The sequence below is a fragment of the Phyllobates terribilis genome, unplaced genomic scaffold (assembly GCF_046119375.1).
Source record: "Phyllobates terribilis strain yellow unplaced genomic scaffold, ASM4611937v1 Scaffold_9__5_contigs__length_417890890, whole genome shotgun sequence".
In the NCBI taxonomy this organism is placed as follows: domain Eukaryota; kingdom Metazoa; phylum Chordata; class Amphibia; order Anura; family Dendrobatidae; genus Phyllobates; species Phyllobates terribilis.
The window spans coordinates 173,037,373-173,059,351 of NW_027362769.1; the positions used below are offsets into that span (position 1 = coordinate 173,037,373).

The following is a 21,979-nucleotide window of genomic DNA, read 5'->3' on the forward strand; positions in this document are numbered from 1 at the left end:
ATTAAAAACTCACCAAAAACGCATTGTGGGAACATAGCCTTAGACAGATTAATAAAATGCAACTTTTACCAAACTTTTGGAAAATTTTGGTTTGGTTCCCAGACTTGTACATGCCACTCTACATGACCGTTTACTGCATTCTGTCTTTTTCTCTACAGCTCTGGAGATTGAACAGGAGAAGGGCAGCCTGCCAGCACGTACCAAGCTGAGGATCAGAGTCACCGTTCACCCTGCCCGCCGGGTCTCCTACACGTGGTCCATCCACTACTACGTCCTCTCCCCTAAAGGTGCGTTTGTTTCTATGTCACCAAGCAGCTTACTAGAGCGGGTGGATTCATGACTAGAGCGGGTGGATTCATGACTAGAGCGGGTGGATTCATGACTAGAGCGGGTGGATTCATGACTAGAGCGGGTGGATTCATGACTAGAGCGGGTGGATTCATGACTAGAGCGGGTGGATTCATGACTAGAGCGGGTGGATTCATGACTAGAGCGGGTGGATTCATGACTAGAGCGGGTGGATTCATGACTAGAGCGGGTGGATTCATGACTAGAGGGGCGGATTCATGACTAGAGCGGGTGGATTCATGACTAGAGCGGGTGGATTCATGACTAGAGGGGCGGATTCATGACTAGAGGGGCGGCTTGATGACTAGAGGGGCGGCTTGATGGCTAGAGGGGGCGGCTTGATGGCTAGAGGGGGCGGCTTGATGGCTAGAGGGGGCGGCTTGATGGCTAGAGGGGGCGGCTTGATGGCTAGAGGGGGCGGCTTGATGGCTAGAGGGGGCGGCTTGATGGCTAGAGGGGGCGGCTTGATGGCTAGAGGGGGCGGCTTGATGGCTAGAGGGGGCGGCTTGATGGCTAGAGGGGGCGGCTTGATGGCTAGAGGGGCGGCTTGATGACTAGAGCGGCAGATTCATCACAAATGACATGGGACTGCGCTCCTGAGCATTGTTGACCCCCCCAGCACTGGACACACGAGGTCGACATTTTAAGATGGAATCAAGAACAGCAGGGGGCGCTCTTTGAATCCGTCTTTTTTAGGCATTTTTAAGTCCCATAGAGAAGCCTGTAGAAAAAATGCCAGAGACTCCAGAACATGCTGCATTAAAATAAGAGTAAATGTGTTTTATATCGATTTGAAGGTAGCATTTGATTCCCTGAAAAAATACAAAATAAAGCTCCCTGGTAAATCATCAGTATGACGAGCGATCAGGAGCTGCCATGTCTGTATGGGGGGCGCTCTGTCCTGTTGTGCTTCTTATAGGCAGCACCGTGTATTCTCTAATATTGGGGGCATTCTCTCATTTCTAGTTGTCAGATGTAAGTCGGGGGCTTAGATACATTGATACACTTAGCAGGGCCATATTGCTTAGGTTTCCTTAGCCGGGGTCTGTAAGGCTGTATCTGATATTACAACACTGCTCCAGTGAAGTGATCAGGGCTGAGCTGTCATACCACACACAACCTGTGGGCAGGAGTGGCGCTGTTTATGGACACAGCAGCCATGTCGCCTGCAGGTTCTTTTTGGCTCTAGAGTTGACCGTTCTCTCTCTTTGCAGCTCTGGATCCTGTCGGTGCCATCAGCGAGGAGCGGTTCCTTTGTACGGTGACGGCACAGGGTGTATACCCAACCTTCTCTGTGGTGGACGCATGTCCAGTGGGAGGCGCTAGTGCCCTCAGCAAGACCCAGCTCTGGAAGCTCTTTTCTCTAGAAAGGTTGAATTCCTGTCTGCAAAGTGACCCGACCCCAGGAGAGCTACTATACAGGGTGCCCACGCGACACAGGTAGCACCTGGGTACTACAGCTGGAAGCTGAGGCCGATGTCTTTACTATGCATAAACTCTCTAAAAACAGGATATCATGCATTTTTGTACTTTTTTCCGCACAGCATTCGCCGATGTCCTTCTGTAAACACTCCGGTCCTCCTAGACTTTAACTTCGGAGCCGCCCCCGTGGGGTCTGAGCCGTTTGTGGCTTTGCTTCTGTTGGAGAATAAAGGCGTATTACCTGTAAGATGGTGAGTGATCGTATGACACTGTGGCCGGAGCATCCCCACCTCGCATAACATAAGACCTGGGCCGCATGTCCAACACTCATACACCGGTCTATGGCGGCTAAGGAAAAATGTCCAAAACTGAAGATCCGACTGTATGATGCCACGACAGTCACTGTGAACCTCCGAGTGAGTCCTTGATCTTAAAGGTGCGGCACCGTACTTCAACTGCCACCGAAAAAATACTGCAGCAGCGTGGGGAGTGACCCAGACGCCCGACAGCACCCATGCTGCAAGGCAGAGCCCCCTCCAGGTCAGACCACCCTAAAGGCACAGCACCAATGGCCGCCACACAGCACCGACACCAGGTGAAAGGAGCTAAAAAAACTCACCATCTACACGATGCCAGACAAAAAGCTCAGAGCAAAATAGGCAGAAACTCGAGTTCAGTTCTGTACATTTTACCTTTGCTGCAACAGATCAGTGTATAGGTTTTGGGGCTTTGTTCTACAGTTGTAGCATTCGCACCTTGTATGTCTTCGCACCATGTTTAATACCGTACATGTTGTAAATGCCACATTTTTCACACTTCGCCTTTTTTGCAGCAATTTCCTGAAAATTGCAGCCTGTAAATAAGACCTTGGAGGGGTTTTCTGGTGCAGATCACACCAGCATCGGGAGGTGAGCTGTACTGATGAGGTTCTGTCTGGTACGTGCGGACAGGATAGGAAACATGCACAATACCTGCTGACCGTGCACTCATCCTGGCAGGTACGTGCAGACAGGATAGGACACATGCACAATACCTGCCGATCGTGCACTCGTCCTGGCAGGTGCATGCAGATAGGATAGGACATATGCACAATACCTGCTGACCGTGCAGTCATCCTGGCAGGTACGTGCAGACAGGATACAACACATGCACAATACCTGCTGACTGTGCACTCATCCTGGCAGGTGCGTGCAGACAGGATAGGACACATGCACAATACCTGCCAATCGTGCACTCGTCCTGGAAGGTGCATGCAGACAGGATAGGACACATGCACAATACCTGCTGACTGTGCACTCATCCTGGCAGGTACGTGCAGACTGGATAGGACACATGCACAATACCTGCCGATCGTGCACTCGTCCTGGCAGGTGCATGCAGATAGGATAGGACATATGCACAATACCTGCTGACCGTGCAGTCATTCTGGCAGGTACGTCCAGACAGGATACAACACATGCACAATACCTGCTGACCGTGCACTCATCCTGGCAGGTACGTGCAGACAGGATAGGACACATGCACAATACCTGCTGACCGTGCACTCATCCTGGCAGGTACGTGCAGACAGGATACAACACATGCACAATACCTGCTGACCGTGCACTCATCCTGGCAGGTACGTGCAGACAGGATACAACACATGCACAATACCTGCCAATCGTGCACTCATCCTGGCAGGTGCATGCAGACAGGATAGGACACATGCACAATACCTGCTGACCGTGCACTCATCCTGGCAGGTACGTGCAGACAGGATACAACACATGCACAATACCTGCCAATCGTGCACTCATCCTGGCAGGTACGTGCAGACAGGATAGGACACATGCACAATACCTGCTGATCGTGCACTCATCCTGGCAGGTACGTGCAGACAGGATACAACACATGCACAATACCTGCCAATCGTGCACTCATCCTGGCAGGTGCGTGCAGACAGGATAGGACACATGCACAATACCTGCTGACCGTGCACTCATCCTGGCAGGTACGTGCAGACAGGATACAACACATGCACAATACCTGCCAATCGTGCACTCATCCTGGCAGGTGCGTGCAGACAGGATAGGACACATGCACAATACCTGCTGATTAAGCACTCACACTGGCAGGTATGTGCAGACAGGATAGGACACTGCTGATCGTGCGCTAGTCCCGGCAGGTAAGTGCAGATGTGATACCCTCTTTGCCACTCACCTCCCGATGCATAAATGTGTGTAGCAGGACAAACCCTTTTAACATGACAAGAGTTGGGTGCTACCTGTTACTGCCACAATAGGGCCATTTGGCCATTTGCCATGTGGGCAACTTAGAATATATTTTTCCTTTTCCTCCTTACTTGTTGGTCTGATGTATTTGGGGTTTGTGCTCTTCCTTAGGGATTTTCTGTTTCCCGCGGATCAGCAGATTGAGCTGGAGTTCTGGGCTGAGACCTGGGAGTTTGACCCCAGTGAGATTCACCAGATGAGAATCCAGGATAATAAACTGTTCACCATCAACCCAAAATCAGGGAATCTAAAACCCGGCCAGCAGCAAACTCTGCAGCTGACGTACAGGTGAGCCGCGCGCAGGTGACCACGGAGGACCCCGGGCCCTGCACATACAATCGTCAATGCAGAGTGTAAAGAACATATACCATCACGTGGTAAACCCTGCACTTCATTCATTTTGCTCTGGCACCACTGCATCTTATGTTCCCATGGGTCAAATATTCTGCAGATTTACATGTTGATAATCATATGTGTAATTTTTGGGTTTAGATTACAAAGTAAAATATTTTTGAAAAAAAGCGAATAAAATCTCAAGCGACTGTTACCACGAGTGTCGTGTGCTCCACAAAAAGTTACAAAACTCTGGATTTTTGACATTTGTGTTTTTTTGTTTCTGCACAGACATGATTTTGTCGGGACTGACCGTTTGCCCGTCCTCTTAAAAGTCTCACATGGCCGGGAGATTTTGGTACGTACATTACTCACATGCAGAGCCCACACTGCATTAGTTACATTGTGGCTGCCTATAGTGACCACTAGGGGGAGCTCAGTGCGTACGATTTCTGCAATGAACTATAACACTGTATGCTGAAGGCTCACAAGCTCCCCCTAGTGGTGGGAATGGTAATTTTACCAGTCGTACAGAGATGTTTGATGTCTGTGCCGGTGTTTTGTGTCCTATTCAGAGTTTATATATTGTAGAATTTCTTTGAAGCATTTATATCATTATCTACCTGTCTGACTTTCCAGCTGAACTTCATTGGGGTGACGGTAGAGAGAGATCAACGCTACGTACATTTCACCTCCACTAAACATTGCTTCACCCCAGTGGCCATCGGCAGCTCCAGTCCTTCTAAGCAGGTAAGATGTAGCGATAAAGCGCTGTCACTGTATGGGGTCTGTATGGGGGTCAGTGTATGGGGGTCACAGTATGGGGTCACTGTGTGGAGTCAGTGTATGGGGTTACTGTATGAGGTCACTCTATGGGGGTCAGTGTATGGGAGTCAGGGTATGGGGGTCACTGTGTGGAGGCAGTGTATGGGGTTACTGTATGGGGTCAGTGTATGGGATCACTGTATGGGGTTACTGTATGGGGTCAGGGTATGGGGGTCACTGTGTGGAGTCAGGGTATGGGGGTCACTGTGTGGAGTCAGGGTATGGAGGTCACTGTGTGGTGTCAGTGTATGGGGGTCAGTGTATGGGATCACTGTATGGGGGTCAGTGTATGGGGTTACTGTATGGGGTCAGTGTATGGGGGTCAGTGTATGGGGTCACTGTGTGGAGTCAGGGTATGGAGGTCACTGTGTGGTGTCAGTGTATGGGATCACTGTATGGGGTCACTGTGTGGGGTCACTGTGTGGAGTCAGGGTATGGAGGTCACTGTGTGGTGTCAGTGTATGGGGGTCAGTGTATGGGATCACTGTATGGAGTCAGGGTATGGGATCACTATGAGGTCACTGTATGGGGTCAGTGTATGGGGTCACTGTGTGGAGGCAGTGTATGGAGTTACTGTATGAGGTCACTGTATGTGGGTCAGTGTATGGGGTCACTGTGGAGGCTGTGTATAGGGTTACTGTATGAGGTCACTGTATGTGGGTCAGTGTATGGGGTCACTGCACTGTGTGGAGTCAGGGTATGGGATCACTGTATGAAGTCAGTGTATGGGGGTCACTGTGTTGTGTCAGTGTATGAGATCACTGTATGGAGTCCGAGTATGGGGTCAGTGTATGGGGGTCACTGTGTGGAGTCAGTGTATGGGGTTACTGTATGGGGGCCCTTGTATGGGGGTCACTGTATGAAGTCAGTGTATGGGGGTCACTGTGTTGTGTCAGTGTATGAGATCACTGTATGGAGTCCGAGTATGGGGTCAGTGTATGGGGGTCACTGTGTGGAGTCAGTGTATGGGGTTACTGTATGGGGGCCCTTGTATGGGGGTCACTATGGAGTCAGGGTATGGGGTCATTGTATGGGAGTCAGTGCATCGGGTCACTGGGGTGAGTGTATGGGTCACTGTATAGGGTCACCGGGGTCACTGTGTGAGGTTACTGTATGGGGTCACTGTATGGGATCAGTGTATGGGGTCAGTGTATCGGGTCACTGGGGTGAGTGTATGGGGTCAGTGTATGGCCTTTTCCTCTACACAGCCGGGCTGTAAGTCACAGTCGTGCTTCTAATTACTGATTTGTGATCTTCCACATTTCTTTAGATCTATGAGCTGATCAATGGGGGCTCTGTAGCCGTAATCTATGAGATCCAGCTAGAACCATTGCGGGGAGTCCAAGAAGCGAACTACCACCACCCCATATTCCAGTGCTTGAACCCCCGAGGGGAGATACTACCGGGGTCAACTGCGTGTGTGGAGTGGATCTTCTCCCCGCTGGAGGCCAGGACTTACTCGGTCAGAGTCTCCTAGTCTTCTGCATCGTTCACCATCTGCAGATCGCTGTGTTATGTCCAGTAATGGCGTCTTCTTCCTCTTATGCAGGTCACTGTTCCTGTTCACATCTTAGGGGGGGACTCTGCCCTCATCACCTTTGAAGGGATTGGTTATGATCGCAGTGTTCTGGGGGGTGCAGCGGCATTTGAGGAGTTTTCGCCGTTATCAGCTGTGCCGCGACTTACTCTTCCTGGACAGGTGAGGACCCCGCTCTGCGGAGTAGACACACGAAGACCCCCATAGGGTTCATAGATTCACTTGTATGACATGAGATAAGTCAGCTGCAGCCGCCAATTGTGGTGGGACTGAGATGTATTGTGTGTGAGGGTCTCCTGACTCTCCCTGACGATGGTGTTGGGGCAGATGATTCCTGGCACTTTTCTCCTCCTGCTAGATCAGCGGCAGTCATTCGAGGTTGTCAGTAGCTTACTCCGCTCTCCCCATGGAAAGCACATGTACGCTCAGCCGGGCATACATCCATCAGTCTGTTTCTCACACGTTTTTTCGGATGGTGTAATGCCGAGGTGTCTTGTGATACTTCTCAATTGCAGGTTCCTCACTTGACCCAGCAGAAACTGACATTCGGGGATATTCCCGTTTTCAGTAAGTCCAGTCGGCTGCTGTTCCTGAACAACACTTCGGAGTCCGAGTCCATCCTCTTCACTTGGTATGCAGCGTCGCCCAATGCCAGCGAGGTGGGTACAATCACTAGCCCACCTTTAATGGGGCAGGTTTTGAAGAACTAGCTTCCAAGGGTTATTCTCAACATTGGAAGTTGGCTCCGTTCTATAGCGAAGGAAATAACATTCTGATCGGTGGCCGCCCGACCATTGGGACCTCCCCCCCCACTAATTCAGAGAACGGGTCACTGATATGCCCCATCGTAATGGAGCAATGGCTTTGCATGTGCCACCACTCCATTCATCCTCTATGGGACTGGGCTCGGCTTTCAGCAGTGGATGTCGGGGACTTTCAGTGTGGGGAATAATCCTTTGTAGGATAACTCCTTCTTAAATACAATATATAATAAAAATACCCCATACTCGTCTCCCGTACAGGTGCTGTACTAGCGATGTCAGCGCCGGGTCTCCCGATGTTCCTGTAACATTGGCAGCAGGGCTCGTATGGCATAACAATGTTACAGGAGACCCAGCACCGCCATCGCTGCAACGATGCCGGTGCAGAAAGTGAGTATAAGGTGGTTTTATTTTACAAGAGGGAATATAGTATTCAAGAAGGGATTGTCCAAGTAGTGGACTTGATAAAACATGGGACCCTGTGGATGAATCTATGGATGAATTTATGAGTCAATCACTGAAGTCTCCTCTGGTTTTGCAGATTCTTCAGGTCTCCCCTTTGTCCGGTGCCGTACGACCAGGTGAGAGCCTCAGCATCATGGTCACGCTTCAGTCCGGAGAGCAGGCCTCGTTCTATGCTCTGGAGCTGGTGTGTGAGGTGCGTACTGAAGCTTTGTATGGCAGCAATTGCCTTCTGTGGTGGTTCTTATGTAGATATCCCCCCTGCAGATATTCATGGAGAGAGCCGTCATTGAATATGAGCGAGATCTCCGAGAATGGGAAGAGGAAGGGGAACGGCAGTCATTGGAGTTCACGATCGTTAAAGCAGAGAAGCCAGAAAAGAGAAGCCAGACGGCAGAGGTACGTCTGCATTTACACAGGTACGCCATGAAGGGTGTCTGAACAGCAGAGATCGAAGCTGCCTGAGAGCTAACAGAAACCAGCAGAAAGGCGAGTGCAGCCCTGGATGGGACTGAGCAGCGAGTGCAGCCCTGGATGGGACTGGGCAGCGAGTGCAGCCCTGGATGGGACTGGGCAGCGAGGGCAGCCCTGGATGGGACTGGGCAGCGAGGGCAGCCCTGGATGGGACTGGGCAGCGAGGGCAGCCCTGGATGGGACTGGGCAGCGAGGGCAGCCCTGGATGGGACTGGGCAGCGAGGGCAGCCCTGGATGGGACTGGGCAGCGAGGGCAGCCCTGGATGGGACTGGGCAGCGAGGGCAGCCCTGGATGGGACTGGGCAGCGAGGGCAGCCCTGGATGGGACTGGGCAGCGAGGGCAGCCCTGGATGGGACTGGGCAGCGAGGGCAGCCCTGGATGGGTTAGGGTTAGGGTTAGTTCTAGTCTCAGAAAACTTCTAATATGTCAGAATTAATTGCTGAAACAAAGACTGATCCTCTGAGACGTGAACATGGGAGTTTACAGACCCATATACTCTGTGGTCCTCTAGACTATAACCCTCCCTCTCTGGGGATCAGCCTCATCGAGCAGAGCACGGCTGAAGGGGCGCAGCGATCACTTACGTGCTTCTGCCTCCTTGGTCAGGATTCTCTGCTGCTGGTTCAGAATCTGTACTAAACCTGCGCCACGAACGAGTAGACAATAGACGTCAGAACAGGCGCAACTTAGAAGAAGAATTTGGCTTTAACTGGAAAAACAACACAAAAACTAGGTGGAAAACGCGATAATGAATCGGTTCCATTGTGTTTATGCCAGGAAAAATGTGAGAAAACAATACAAAAGTGCAGAATAAAGTTGGTAGCGAGCAGAAGTTCGATTGCTGCTGTGGAGGTGACTGTAGAATAAAACACATTCTCAGTCAGTAAAAAAAAAAAAAAAAACATTACACATTAGTTGTGAAATAAAAGTGAAGTTATGCAGTGTTCCCCGGCGGTGCCCGGGTGGTGGCTGGCGTGTACTCACAGGCTGCTTATGTTGTAGTGTGCGCTGGAGGCCGGCGGTGCCCAGATCCTTCCTGCTAAGCAACAACTGACGGAAATCAGGAGATACAAGGTAATGAGCTGCGGTTCACGTCATGCTTGCAGGTCATTGACCTTTATAGTTCGCCTTCCATATGCCGTGCACATTAGTAATAAGAGGCCACTTGCACCAATAATCCAACTGCATGCCATAAAAAAAATAACCACCAGGGGGCAGCGTCATCTTTCAAATATGCAGCAATTTAAAAGGATTTTCCATCTTTGTGCATCGATAGCATATTAATTAGATGTCACCAGTGTTCGGGGCCACATCACCTGTTTATTCCAAGGCCGTATTAATCCTGACTCTGGGCACTGGCTCATAAATTGCAAATAACTGTTAATCAGGCGGCCATGTGAATGTCACACAATATATACTCCCTACCTAATGAGATAATTCCAGACTAGACTGTGTTTTTTATTAACAGACCCTACCACCCATCAAGAATAGAGATAATGTCCGAGCACCCGCCAGCCGAGACAGAGAGAACCGAAAGGCAATGAAGCTGGCACAGAGGGTCTGGGCGAGACCCCAACCACCTGTGCCCTTACAGCTCCACCTGTCTGTGACCGGACGATCCCACCACACTCCAGATTTCCTCAACCAATTCCAGGATGATTTACTGCGCCATTTCCAGCAGCGGTGAGTGTTCAGCCATTCCTGCCGAGAGGCAGGTGACGTCTTCTCTGACTCTTCCTCCATCCCGGACCTCTGCAGCGCACTCATCGTGTCATTAGTCCCACATTTATTCCCAGCCTTACTAACGGTATTGTCACATAATGGCCTCCAGAATATAACAGTGCCACATATTGCACACCCTGAAAATAGTGCCCAGCACTGCCACTTTATGTATTGCCACCAGCAAATGTGTCATACAAAGCACCTGAAGAACATACAGTGCCACACATAAGTCTGCCGAGAAATAATGGTGACCCTGCACCATGACCTCATGTTTTTTCCCATTATATTGGCCAGGTATATTTTCCCACTTAGTGCTACTGCAAAGTGCCCCTTTATGGTGCCACCACATAGTTCCCACCAGTAAGTTCCCCCTTATAGTGCTACCACATACTGCACATTTAACATGCTACTACATAGTACCGTAATGTTCCCTTCAAAGTTCAAAGTGCTTCCACATAGTGCCCGCTTATAGTGATACCACATGATGTCCCTTTTTCATGTCCCCACAATTTGCGTCTTTGGAGTGCCACAGTTCTCCTTTATAGTGCTATCACATGGTCCTCCTTTATAGTTCATTCACATGGTCCTCCTTTATAGTGGTATTACATTGTCCTCCTTTATAGTGCTACCACATGGTCCTCCTTTATAGTGCTACCACATGGTCCTCCTTTTATAGTGCTATCACATGGTCCTCCTTTATAGTGCCACCACATGGTCCTCCTTTGTAGTGCTACCACATGGTCCTCCTTTATAGTGCCACCACATGGTCCTCCTTTATAGTGCCACCACATGGTCCTCCTTTATAGTGCCACCACATGGTCCTCCTTTATAGTGCCACCACATGGTCCTCCTTTATAGTGCCACCACATGGTCCTCCTTTATAGTGCCACCACATGGTCCTCCTTTATAGTGCCACCACATGGTCCTCCTTTATAGTGCCACCACATGGTCCTCCTTTATAGTGCCACCACACGGTCCTCCTTTATAGTGCTACCACACGGTCCTCCTTTATAGTGGCACCACATGGTCCTCCTTTATAGTGGCACCACATGGTCCTCTTTTATAGTGGCACCACATGGTCCTCTTTTATAGTGCCACCACACGGTCCTCCTTTATAGTGCCACCACATGGTCCTCCTTTATAGTGCCACCACATGGTCCTCCTTGATGGTGCCACCACATGGTCCTCCTTTATAGTGCTACCACATGGTCCTCCTTTATAGTGCTATCACATGGTCCTCCTTTATAGTGCCACCACACGGTCCTCCTTTATAGTGCTACCACATGGTCCTCCTTTATAGTGGCACCACATGGTCCTCCTTTATAGTGGCACCACATGGTCCTCTTTTATAGTGGCACCACATGGTCCTCTTTTATAGTGCCACCACATGGTCCTCTTTTATAGTGCCACCACACGGTCCTCCTTTATAGTGCTACCACATGGTCCTCCTTTATAGTGCCACCACATGGTCCTCCTTGATGGTGCCACCACATGGTCCTCCTTTATAGTGCTACCACATGGTCCTCCTTTATAGTGCTATCACATGGTCCTCCTTTATAGTGCCACCACACGGTCCTCCTTTATAGTGCTACCACATGGTCCTCTTTTATAGTGCCACCACATGGTCCTCCTTTATAGTGCCACCACATGGTCCTCCTTTATAGTGCTACCACATGGTCCTCCTTTATAGTGCCACCACATGGTCCTCCTTGATGGTGCCACCACATGGTCCTCCTTTATAGTGCTACCACATGGTCCTCCTTTATAGTGCTACCACATGGTCCTCCTTTATAGTGCTACCACATGGTCCTCCTTTATAGTGCTACCACATGGTCCTCCTTTATAGTGCCACCACATGGTCCTCCTTTATAGTGCCACCACATGGTCCTCCTTTATAGTGGCACCACATGGTCCTCTTTTATAGTGCCACCACATGGTCCTCCTTTATAGTGCTACCACATGGTCCTCTTTTATAGTGCCACCACATGGTCCTCCTTTATAGTGCCACCACATGGTCCTCCTTTATAGTGCTACCACATGGTCCTCCTTTATAGTGCCACCACATGGTCCTCCTTGATGGTGCCACCACATGGTCCTCCTTTATAGTGCTACCACATGGTCCTCCTTTATAGTGCTACCACATGGTCCTCCTTTATAGTGCTACCACATGGTCCTCCTTTATAGTGCTACCACATGGTCCTCCTTTATAGTGCCACCACATGGTCCTCCTTTATAGTGCCACCACATGGTCCTCCTTTATAGTGGCACCACATGGTCCTCTTTTATAGTGCCACCACATGGTCCTCCTTTATAGTGCCACCACACGGTCCTCCTTTATAGTGCTACCACACGGTCCTCCTTTATAGTGCCACCACATGGTCCTCCTTGATGGTGCCACCACATGGTCCTCCTTTATAGTGCTACCACATGGTCCTCCTTTATAGTGCTATCACATGGTCCTCCTTTATAGTGCTACCACATGGTCCTCCTTTATAGTGCCACCACATAGTCCTCCTTTATAGTGCCACCACATGGTCCTCCTTTATAGTGCTACCACATGGTCCTCCTTTATAGTGCTATCACATGGTCCTCCTTTATAGTGCTACCACATGGTCCTCCTTTATAGTGCCACCACATGGTCCTCCTTTATAGTGCCACCACATGGTCCTCCTTTATAGTGCCACCACATGGTCCTCTTTTATAGTGCCACCACATGGTCCTCCTTTATAGTGCTACCACATGGTCCTCCTTTATAGTGCCACCACATGGTCCTCCTTGATGGTGCCACCACATGGTCCTCCTTTATAGTGCTACCACATGGTCCTCCTTTATAGTGCTACCACATGGTCCTCCTTTATAGTGCTACCACATGGTCCTCCTTTATAGTGCTACCACATGGTCCTCCTTTATAGTGCTACCACATGGTCCTCCTTTATAGTGCTACCACATGGTCCTCCTTTATAGTGCTACCACATGGTCCTCCTTTATAGTGCTACCACATGGTCCTCCTTTATAGTGCTACCACATGGTCCTCCTTTATAGTGCTACCACATGGTCCTCCTTTATAGTGCCACCACATGGTCCTCTTTTATAGTGCCACCACATGGTCCTCTTTTATAGTGCCACCACATGGTCCTCCTTTATAGTGCCACCACATGGTCCTCCTTTATAGTGCCACCACATGGTCCTCCTTTATAGTGCCACCACATGGTCCTCCTTGATGGTGCCACCACATGGTCCTCCTTTATAGTGCTGTCACATGGTCCTCCTTTATAGTGCTACCACATGGTCCTCCTTTATAGTGCTACCACATGGTCCTCCTTTATAGTGCCACCACATGGTCCTCCTTTATAGTGCTACCACATGGTCCTCCTTTATAGTGCCACCACATGGTCCTCCTTTATAGTGCCACCACATGGTCCTCCTTTATAGTGCCACCACATGGTCCTCCTTTATAGTGGCACCACATGGTCCTCTTTTATAGTGCCACCACATGGTCCTCCTTTATAGTGCCACCACACGGTCCTCCTTTATAGTGCTACCACATGGTCCTCCTTTATAGTGCTACCACATGGTCCTCCTTTATAGTGCTACCACATGGTCCTCCTTTATAGTGCTACCACATGGTCCTCCTTTATAGTGCTACCACATGGTCCTCCTTTATAGTGCTACCACATGGTCCCCCTTTTACAATGCTACCAGATTGTGCAGCTTTATAGTGCCCCCCCTCATAGTGCTTCATTATAATGCCCACCCAAATACTGAGCTGCCCGTTTCCTGCCCCATTTTCCCGGGTGAATCTTTCCCTGTGGCACAGTGACCTTGCATGTCCTGCTCTGCAGAGAGGAGCCTAATGACGGGCAGGGAGCGGACCAGCTTGGAGATGTGACCCCAGTAAACTATCATCGTAGTCCGGGTATATAGGGATTTATATTCCGGGGAATCATCTTATCGTCTCCTTTTATTACTGAACACACAAAAATAGATGGAGTCTCCGGGGAAAACTGGAAATTCCACAAGTCCAGGCCCCGGATCGTCTGACATTTCACATAATCCATTCTTAAAACACTGAAGTCTGCGCCGGTATTATGTTCTCCGGGAACCTCCTACCGACGGTAATTACCCAGTAAAGGAAGAATCACACCCTGAACTTGTGAAAATCTTCCATCCCATGCAGTAAGGTCATTATTTACTGAAAGACCCCGTCCACCTTCACTACTGCTGCAGAGAAAATGAAGAATGTCCTATTGTGTTACAGTTGTGCTCAAAAGTTTACATACTCCGGCAGAATTTTTCCTTTCTTGTTCTTGTTTCAGAGAATATGAATGATAGCAAAAAAACTTTTTCTCCCCTCATGGTTATCGGTTGGTTGAAGACATTTATTGTCAAACTACTGTGTTTTCTCTTTTTAAATCTTAATGACAACCAAAAACATCCAAATGACCCTGATGAAAAGTTCACATACCCTGGTGATTTTGGCCTGATAACATGCACAGAATTTGACACAAATGGGTTTGAATGGCTACTAAAGGTAACATCCTCACCTGTGACCTGTTTGCTTGTAATCAGTGTGTGTGCATAAAAGCTGAGTGAGTTTCTGGGATCCAGACAGACTCTTGCATCTTTCATCCAGCCACTGACGTTTCTGGATTGTGAGTCATGGGGAAAGCAAAAGAATTGTCAATGGATCTACGGGAAAAGGTAGTTGAACCGTATAACACAGGAAAGGGAAAAAAAAATATCCAAGGAATTGATAATGCCAGTCAGCAGCGTTCAAACTGTGATTAACAAATGGAAAATCAGGGGCTCTGTAAAAACCAAACCACGGTCAGGTAGACTAACAAAAATTTCGGCCACAACTGCCAGGAAAATTGTTCGGGATGCAAAGAAAAACCCACAAATAACATCAGCTGAAATTCAGGACTCTCTGAAAACTAGCGGTGTGGCTGTTTCAAGATGCACAATAAGGAGGCACTTGAAGATAAATGGGCTGCATGGTCGAGTCGCCGGAAGAAAGCCATTACTGCACAAATGCCACAAAGTATCTCGCCTGCAATACGCCAAACCGCCCAGAGACAAGCCTCACAACTTCTGGAACAAGGTAATTTCGAGTGATGAGACCAAAATTGAACTTTTTGGCCACAACCATAAACGTTACATTTGGAGAGAGGTCAACAAGGCCTATGATGAAAGGAACACCATTCCTACAGTAAAGCATGGAGGTGTATTTCTGATGTTTTGGGGATGTGTGAGCTACAAACGCACAGGAAACTTGGTAAAAGTTGAAGGAAAGATGAATGCAGCACGTTATCAGCAAATACTGGAGGCAAATTTGCACTCATCAGCCTGGAAGCTTCGCATGGGACGTACTTGGACGTTCCAACATGACAACGATCCAAAACACAAGGCCAAGTCGACCTGTCATTGGCTACAGCAGAACAAAGTGAAGGTTCTGGAGTGGCCATCTGTCTCCTGACCTCAATATCATTGAGACATTCTGGGGAGATCTCAAGCGCCCGGTTCATGCTAGACAGCCCAGGAATTTACAGGAACTGGAGGCTTTTTGCCAAGAAGAATGGGCAGCTTTACCATCTGAGAAAATAAAGAACCTCATCCACAACTACCACAAAAGACTTCAAGCTGTCATTGATGGTAGAGGGGGCAATACACGGTATTAAGAACTGGGGTATGTGAACTTCTGATCAGGGTCATTTGGATGTTTTTGGTTTCCATTAAGATTTAAAAAGAGAAAACACAGTAGTTTGACAATAAATGGCTTCACCCAACCAATAACCACGAGTGGAGAAAAATTTTTCTGTTATCATTCATATTCTCTGAAACAAGAAAGGAAAAATTCTGCCGGGGTGTGTAAACTTTTGAGCACAACTGTATGTATACAGCCCCTGTGCAGATGTATGTGTCTCCATGGTAACAGACAACAAACCCTGTGTAGTTTGATGCTGCAGTGAGGAAAAATAAAAGTATTGTAATAAACAAACATTTGTATTGTGCTTTTCACACAATGGACTTAGAGATCAGAATATTAAAGTAGTGGAGTTTCCCCACATAGATAAACTCTGATCATGAGGCCGGAACCAAGAAACATCTCATCTCTGTGGTTATCATTACCCAGAGCCTGCAGAAATCTGAGTGCAGCTCTGGAGTATGATACATTACATTACTGATCCTGAGTTACCTCCTGTATGTACACAGTGACTGCACCAGCAGAATAATGAGTGCTGCTCTGGAGTATAATACAGGATGTAACTCAGGATCAGTAATGTAATGTATGTACACAGTGACTGCACCAGCAGAATAGTGAGTGCAGCTCTGGAGTATAATACAGGATGTAACTCAGGATCAGTAATGTAATGTATGTACACAGTGACTGCACCAGCAGAATAGTGAGTGCAGCTCTGGAGTATAATACAGGATGTAACTCAGGATCAGTACAGGATCAGTAATGTATGTACACAGTGACTGCACCAGCAGAACAGTGAGTGCAGCTCTGGAGTATAATACAGGATGTAACTCAGGATCAGTAATGTAATGTATGTACACAGTGACTGCACCAGCAGAATAGTGAGTGCAGCTCTGGAGTATAATACAGGATGTAGCTCAGGATCAGTAATGTAATGTATGTACACAGTGACTGCACCAGCAGAATAGTGAGTGCAGCTCTGGGGTACAATACAGGATGTAACTCAGGATCAGTAATGTAATGTATGTACACAGTGACTGCACCAGCAGAATAGTGAGTGCAGCTCTGGAGTATAATACAGGATGTAACTCAGGATCAGTACAGGATCAGTAATGTATGTACACAGTGACTGCACCAGCAGAACAGTGAGTGCAGCTCTGAAGTATAATACCTGATAAAGCCACTGAACTATTTATGTGTTTTTTGTATTTTTGGGATTAGTTGCATTTGCAGCATTTATTGTGCAATTTACTTTTATTCTTTTGAGGGATTTATTTTTGTTGTACACTTTTATAGTCCATACAAAAAGAAGATGGAAATTCCTGCTCCCGTGAAGCTGCAGCCAGAGACGGGAGAGCCGGACAGATACAGCGAGAGACCGAGCAACGCTCAGCAGGAGATGACTCGGGACGTCATGACCTCAATCATCAGGTGATGTGATGCGGATGTTCTCAGCTTTTACACCAATAATCCGGCATTTCTTTAAGGAGCGGTTTGGTAATCTGAAATGTTATGTTTTATAATCCCAATCCTCAATAATCCGGCATCGGTAGGTCAACATTTATGCCACCTAGGAGGAATTTTATTCTGCGTTCACTGGTTGCGGTTTTGTCATGATTTTCACAAAATAGGAAATACACCGTGAACATGTGACACTACAAGTCCCAGCGTGGCATAGCAGTCTACAGCTTGTATGGCTTGCTGTTTCACACCAGCTAGAGAGCCAGAGGTGACTATATAATACCGTCATCATCTGCTATAACACCGCACATTATTAGCAGGAGGTGACGGATGATTACAGCTGCGGCTAATTACCAGTTATATGCAGGTAATGGCAGAGGATTTGTGAGGCTCGTGTTACCGCAGCAGACCTCAGATTATATATATATATATATGTATATATATTATATACGGTCTGAGCGCCCGGCTGTAACCTGCGCCCTCCTGGTCTTGTAGGAATCTCCTGGATGATAAGCAGTTTCATGAAGCGCTGATCCAGATCCACAATGAGCCTCTGCTCTACTTCACCCAACTTCGCAGCTCGGAGTCCAGGCCAAACACCACAGACGCCGGTGTCCCGGCAGACCAGAGGCCAATGGTGGCAGAGTCTGCACCCCGGGCACCAGAGGAAAAGATGCCATCAGACTCACGGGCAGTGCCAGCAGACATGACACACAAGGAGACCCTGACCAAACTACTGCTCGTACCACAAGATGAACAGAAGGAGAAGATTAAAAGGTAAAATGCACCCACCAGTAATCCGGCAATCCATGGGAACAGCAAGGTGCCGGACTATTGGATGTTCTTTGCCATTGGACATCATGACATACAGACTAGGGGATCATGCACGCAGAGAGCGTCCTACAGACAAATGCAGTTTGTTTTTCTGTGGGATCTCATAGGAAACGGACGGAAAATAGTGACTTGCTCCATCAGATGCCGTATGTCCAGACGTACAGGGAAGCATTGCTGCTGGGGGATAATACCCCCGCACACCCGGAGTCTGGTGCCGCCGGTAAGATGGTGCACGGAGGCGGCACAGCTCTGTGCTAAGCGAGTCGTGCACTGCAACACAGGCTTTACATGCAGGGCTCCGCCATATTCTAAACATCTCGTAGGGGTCCTGAGACCCTCACCAATCTTCCCAAATATTAATCCCAAGCAATTACTTCTCTAGGCAGAAGGGCTCACTCCTGTATGAGTAGTGTACAGGCTCAATAGTAAGTACATGATGCCCCTCTGTACTCGCTCATGTAGAAGCTGAGCACTTCTGAATAGTATTTTGAAGGATCGGTGGTGGTCTCAGGATCCGGACCCCCACTGATCTGCAATGTGTTTACAGTTATACAACATGAAAAAACAATTTGCCAAAGTGTTTGTACATTTACTAACTTCCAGAGGACCCCCCCAACTGCCGATAAGTTCAATCAACCCTACATCAGTGGCCAGATGTAATCCCTTACAGTCACTCATCACCAGGGGGCGCTCTAACACCATTTCACAAATTACTGACTTTGGAGTCCTTATTTTCGGGCCTCATTTATTGCCAGCGACGAGCTCCTATCCACGACTAAAGAAGTCAGTCAGTGCTTGTTTCCCTTCATTCACATGCCCCCGTTACCGTGAGGGGTCCGCATGAGCAATCATTCTTTCGATCATCCGCTTCCCGGCAGCACATTCGTGTTTACGTAAAATAATTATTTTTTTTCCCCAGGTTTACACTGGGAAATGACTGACAATGAATGTTCACCTTGCGACCATCGTCCTGAGTATAGGGCCCTTATTCTATTATAGACCTTATGTCCTTTCTCATTAGGTGCTATACACATGTGAATATTTTGCAGCCAATCACTGCTGAGGCCATTGATTGGCTGCAGTGGTCACGTGATGTATTTGGGACATCATTGCTGCTGGTTTGTAAGCGGCAGACAATCGACACTGGAGTGGCAGAGACTTTCACAGATTAGTAATGCTTTTTTATCTCACAGTATTACCAGCCTTGGTCCCATTTTTTATGTAGCCCCATCCTGAATGGAGCAGAGCTGCACAGGCTCGTTTCTCTGCTCCGCTCATTGTCTATAAGACTGCTGGGAATAGCAGAGCGCAGCGCTCGGCAGTCCCACGCACACTGAATGAAGCCGAGGTCCAGCCTGCTTAGCTCTGTTTTAGAGACCCGATTTGGGGATTTATGGGGGGATAAATAGGGGATAACTTGACTTTTTGGGAATAATCCTTTAAGTGTAATGTTTAAGGCCATCCTAACATTTAATCCTGTTCCTTCCTAGCCTAAATTATATCCCTTTTTCAGATATCCTTATCCTGATCTTCCTGCTGTTTTCCCCTAATAGGGTCGGCCATACACATTAGATGGCTGTTGACTGGACGATCATCCATCTCTGCTGTCTCTCCCATATTCGGGAGCGCTCCCTCGACTGATCGCTCCTGTGTTTTCTATGAGTAAGTCGCCGACTGACACATTGGCCGGCAGCTTATCTCCTGGAGAACAACATGACCAGCAGTCCGAAATCAAACATGCCCTATCGACATCTCTCCTGACCATCAGACGGCCGGCGCCCCCATACACATCACACCGTCAATATCGGCAGGTTCAAGTGACATTAGTCTAATGTGTATGGGGCCTTAACTTCCCAGGTGACAAAATAGTTTATTATACCAACACCCCAGGCTTCCTGACGCTCTACGTCCGTGTGACCACCGTTATTTTCTCTCTCTCTAACCGCCATGCCCCCCCACCTAACCTGTGTCAGGGACAGGTGGCCCTAACCCTCACAATTAATTATTGGGCGACCCATTAAACCTAACCAGACTGTCCAGATCGCATCATTCATAGCGGCCGACACTTGATCTATTTTCCAAGAGGAGATCTAACTAGTGTTGAGCCACCCCCGTAGTGTTCGGGTTCGGTTCGGTTCGTCGAACACCGGGATGTTCGAGGAACTGTTCGTCGAACTGTTCGTCGAACACCTTAGAACACCGTCGAACACCGTTAAAACCAATGGCAGGCAAACAAAAACACATAGAAACACATAGAAAACACCTGCAAAGGTGTCCAAAAGCTGACAAACTGCTCAGAAGACACTCTCTTTAAAAAAGCCGGCCGGCAAATTCAGCAGCGGCATACACCGGTACCCGACAATTTAGACAAGAAGGAATAGAGCATCACACATAGATTAGATAGATAGAAACATGTCAGTCACACATATAAGAAGCACAGTGACAGTGTTGGTTACTGCACTTGTCATTTAGTGTAAAGGATTTATTAAAAAAAATAATAGTGTTTTCATGCACTGTCTCTTTAAAAAAGCCGGCCGGCAATTCAGCATCTGTACCCGACAATTTAGAACAGAAAGAATAGAGCTTCACACATAGATTAGATAGATAGAAACATGTCAGTCACATATATAATAAGTACAGTGATAGTGTTGCTTACTGTACTTGTCATTTAGTGTAAAGGATTTATTTAAAAAAATAATAGTGTTTTCATGCACTGTCTCTTTAAAAAAGCCGGCCGGCAATTCAGCAGCGGTACCCGACAATTTAGAACAGAAAGATAGAGCATCACACATAGATTAGATAGATAGAAACATGTCAGTCACATATATATGAAGTACAGTGATAGTGTTGGTTACTGTACTTGTCATTTAGTATTAAAATAAAGGATTTATTATTAAAAAAATTGGCGTGGGGTTCCCCTTAATTTTAGGCTCTAGCGGAGGTTAAGCAGACGGCTGGGGCAGATGTTTGAAGCCTGGGAAGGGGGTAATACCCACGGAGCTTCCCAGGCTACTAATATCAGCCTCCAGCTGAATACATAGCCTTTACTAGCTATTAAAATGGGGGACCCCCCAAAAAAAATGACGTGGGGTCCCCCCTAATTTAATAGCTAGCAAAGGCTAGGCAGACAGCTGGGGGCTGATATTAATAGCCCAGGAAGGGAGCCATGAATATTGGCCCCCTCCCAGGCTAGAAACACCAGCCGTCAGCCGCCCCAGAAATGGCGCATTCATAGGATGCGCCAATTCTGGCACTTAGCCTCGCTCTTCCACGCTGCCCTGGTGCGGTGGCAGGGGGTAATAGGGTTGGGGTTGATGTCAGCTTATAATGCCAGCTGACATCAAGCCCAGGTTAGTAATGGAGAGGCGTCTATAAGACACCCCCATTACTAACCCCATAGTCAAAGTTAAAAAAAACACAAACACCCAGAATAAAGTCCTTTAATTGAAATAAAGACACAATCCTTTATTGTTCTAAATTAAACCATACTTACCATCACGCCCATTCCAGCTGAAGCCAACGATCTCCTGCAATAAAAGAAAAATAATAAAGCAACCTCATCCTTACCTTTCCATGGTTCCCACGACAGCTTCAGCTCTGCTACATCGAGATGACAGGCTGGACCGCAGCAGAACGCTGCCATCCAGCCTGTCATCCCGCAGACACTGAGAAGCGCAGGCTTGCTTGCGCTGCTCAGCGTCTCTCTGTGACGACATCCAGATGAGCCGAGTTCATGTCCAATGAACTCGGCTCACCTCATGCACGTCACTGACAGCGTGGGAAAATTCTCACGCTGAAGCGCTGATTGCAGGAGAATTTTCCCACGCT

The 21,979-nt window shown here is 48.1% G+C and overlaps 1 protein-coding gene across 2 annotated transcripts in view; it reads left to right on the top strand.

The window, feature by feature from the left end:
* CFAP65 (cilia and flagella associated protein 65) overlaps window positions 1–21,979 on the top strand; it is an 87,341-nt gene that overhangs the window by 58,492 nt on the left and 6,870 nt on the right. The window contains exons 17-31 of one of the 2 annotated variants that reach the window (XM_073647377.1): window positions 159–287; window positions 1,563–1,788; window positions 1,893–2,021; window positions 4,152–4,328; window positions 4,665–4,731; window positions 5,013–5,123; window positions 6,469–6,660; window positions 6,748–6,897; window positions 7,251–7,394; window positions 8,038–8,154; window positions 8,226–8,357; window positions 9,436–9,507; window positions 9,902–10,116; window positions 17,153–17,287; window positions 17,813–18,094. In XM_073647377.1, the coding sequence (XP_073503478.1) occupies window positions 159–287; window positions 1,563–1,788; window positions 1,893–2,021; window positions 4,152–4,328; window positions 4,665–4,731; window positions 5,013–5,123; window positions 6,469–6,660; window positions 6,748–6,897; window positions 7,251–7,394; window positions 8,038–8,154; window positions 8,226–8,357; window positions 9,436–9,507; window positions 9,902–10,116; window positions 17,153–17,287; window positions 17,813–18,094 (2,278 nt within the window). The remainder of the gene's footprint in view (window positions 1–158; window positions 288–1,562; window positions 1,789–1,892; window positions 2,022–4,151; window positions 4,329–4,664; window positions 4,732–5,012; window positions 5,124–6,468; window positions 6,661–6,747; window positions 6,898–7,250; window positions 7,395–8,037; window positions 8,155–8,225; window positions 8,358–9,435; window positions 9,508–9,901; window positions 10,117–17,152; window positions 17,288–17,812; window positions 18,095–21,979) is intronic. The other variant, XM_073647378.1, reaches the window with a different exon arrangement.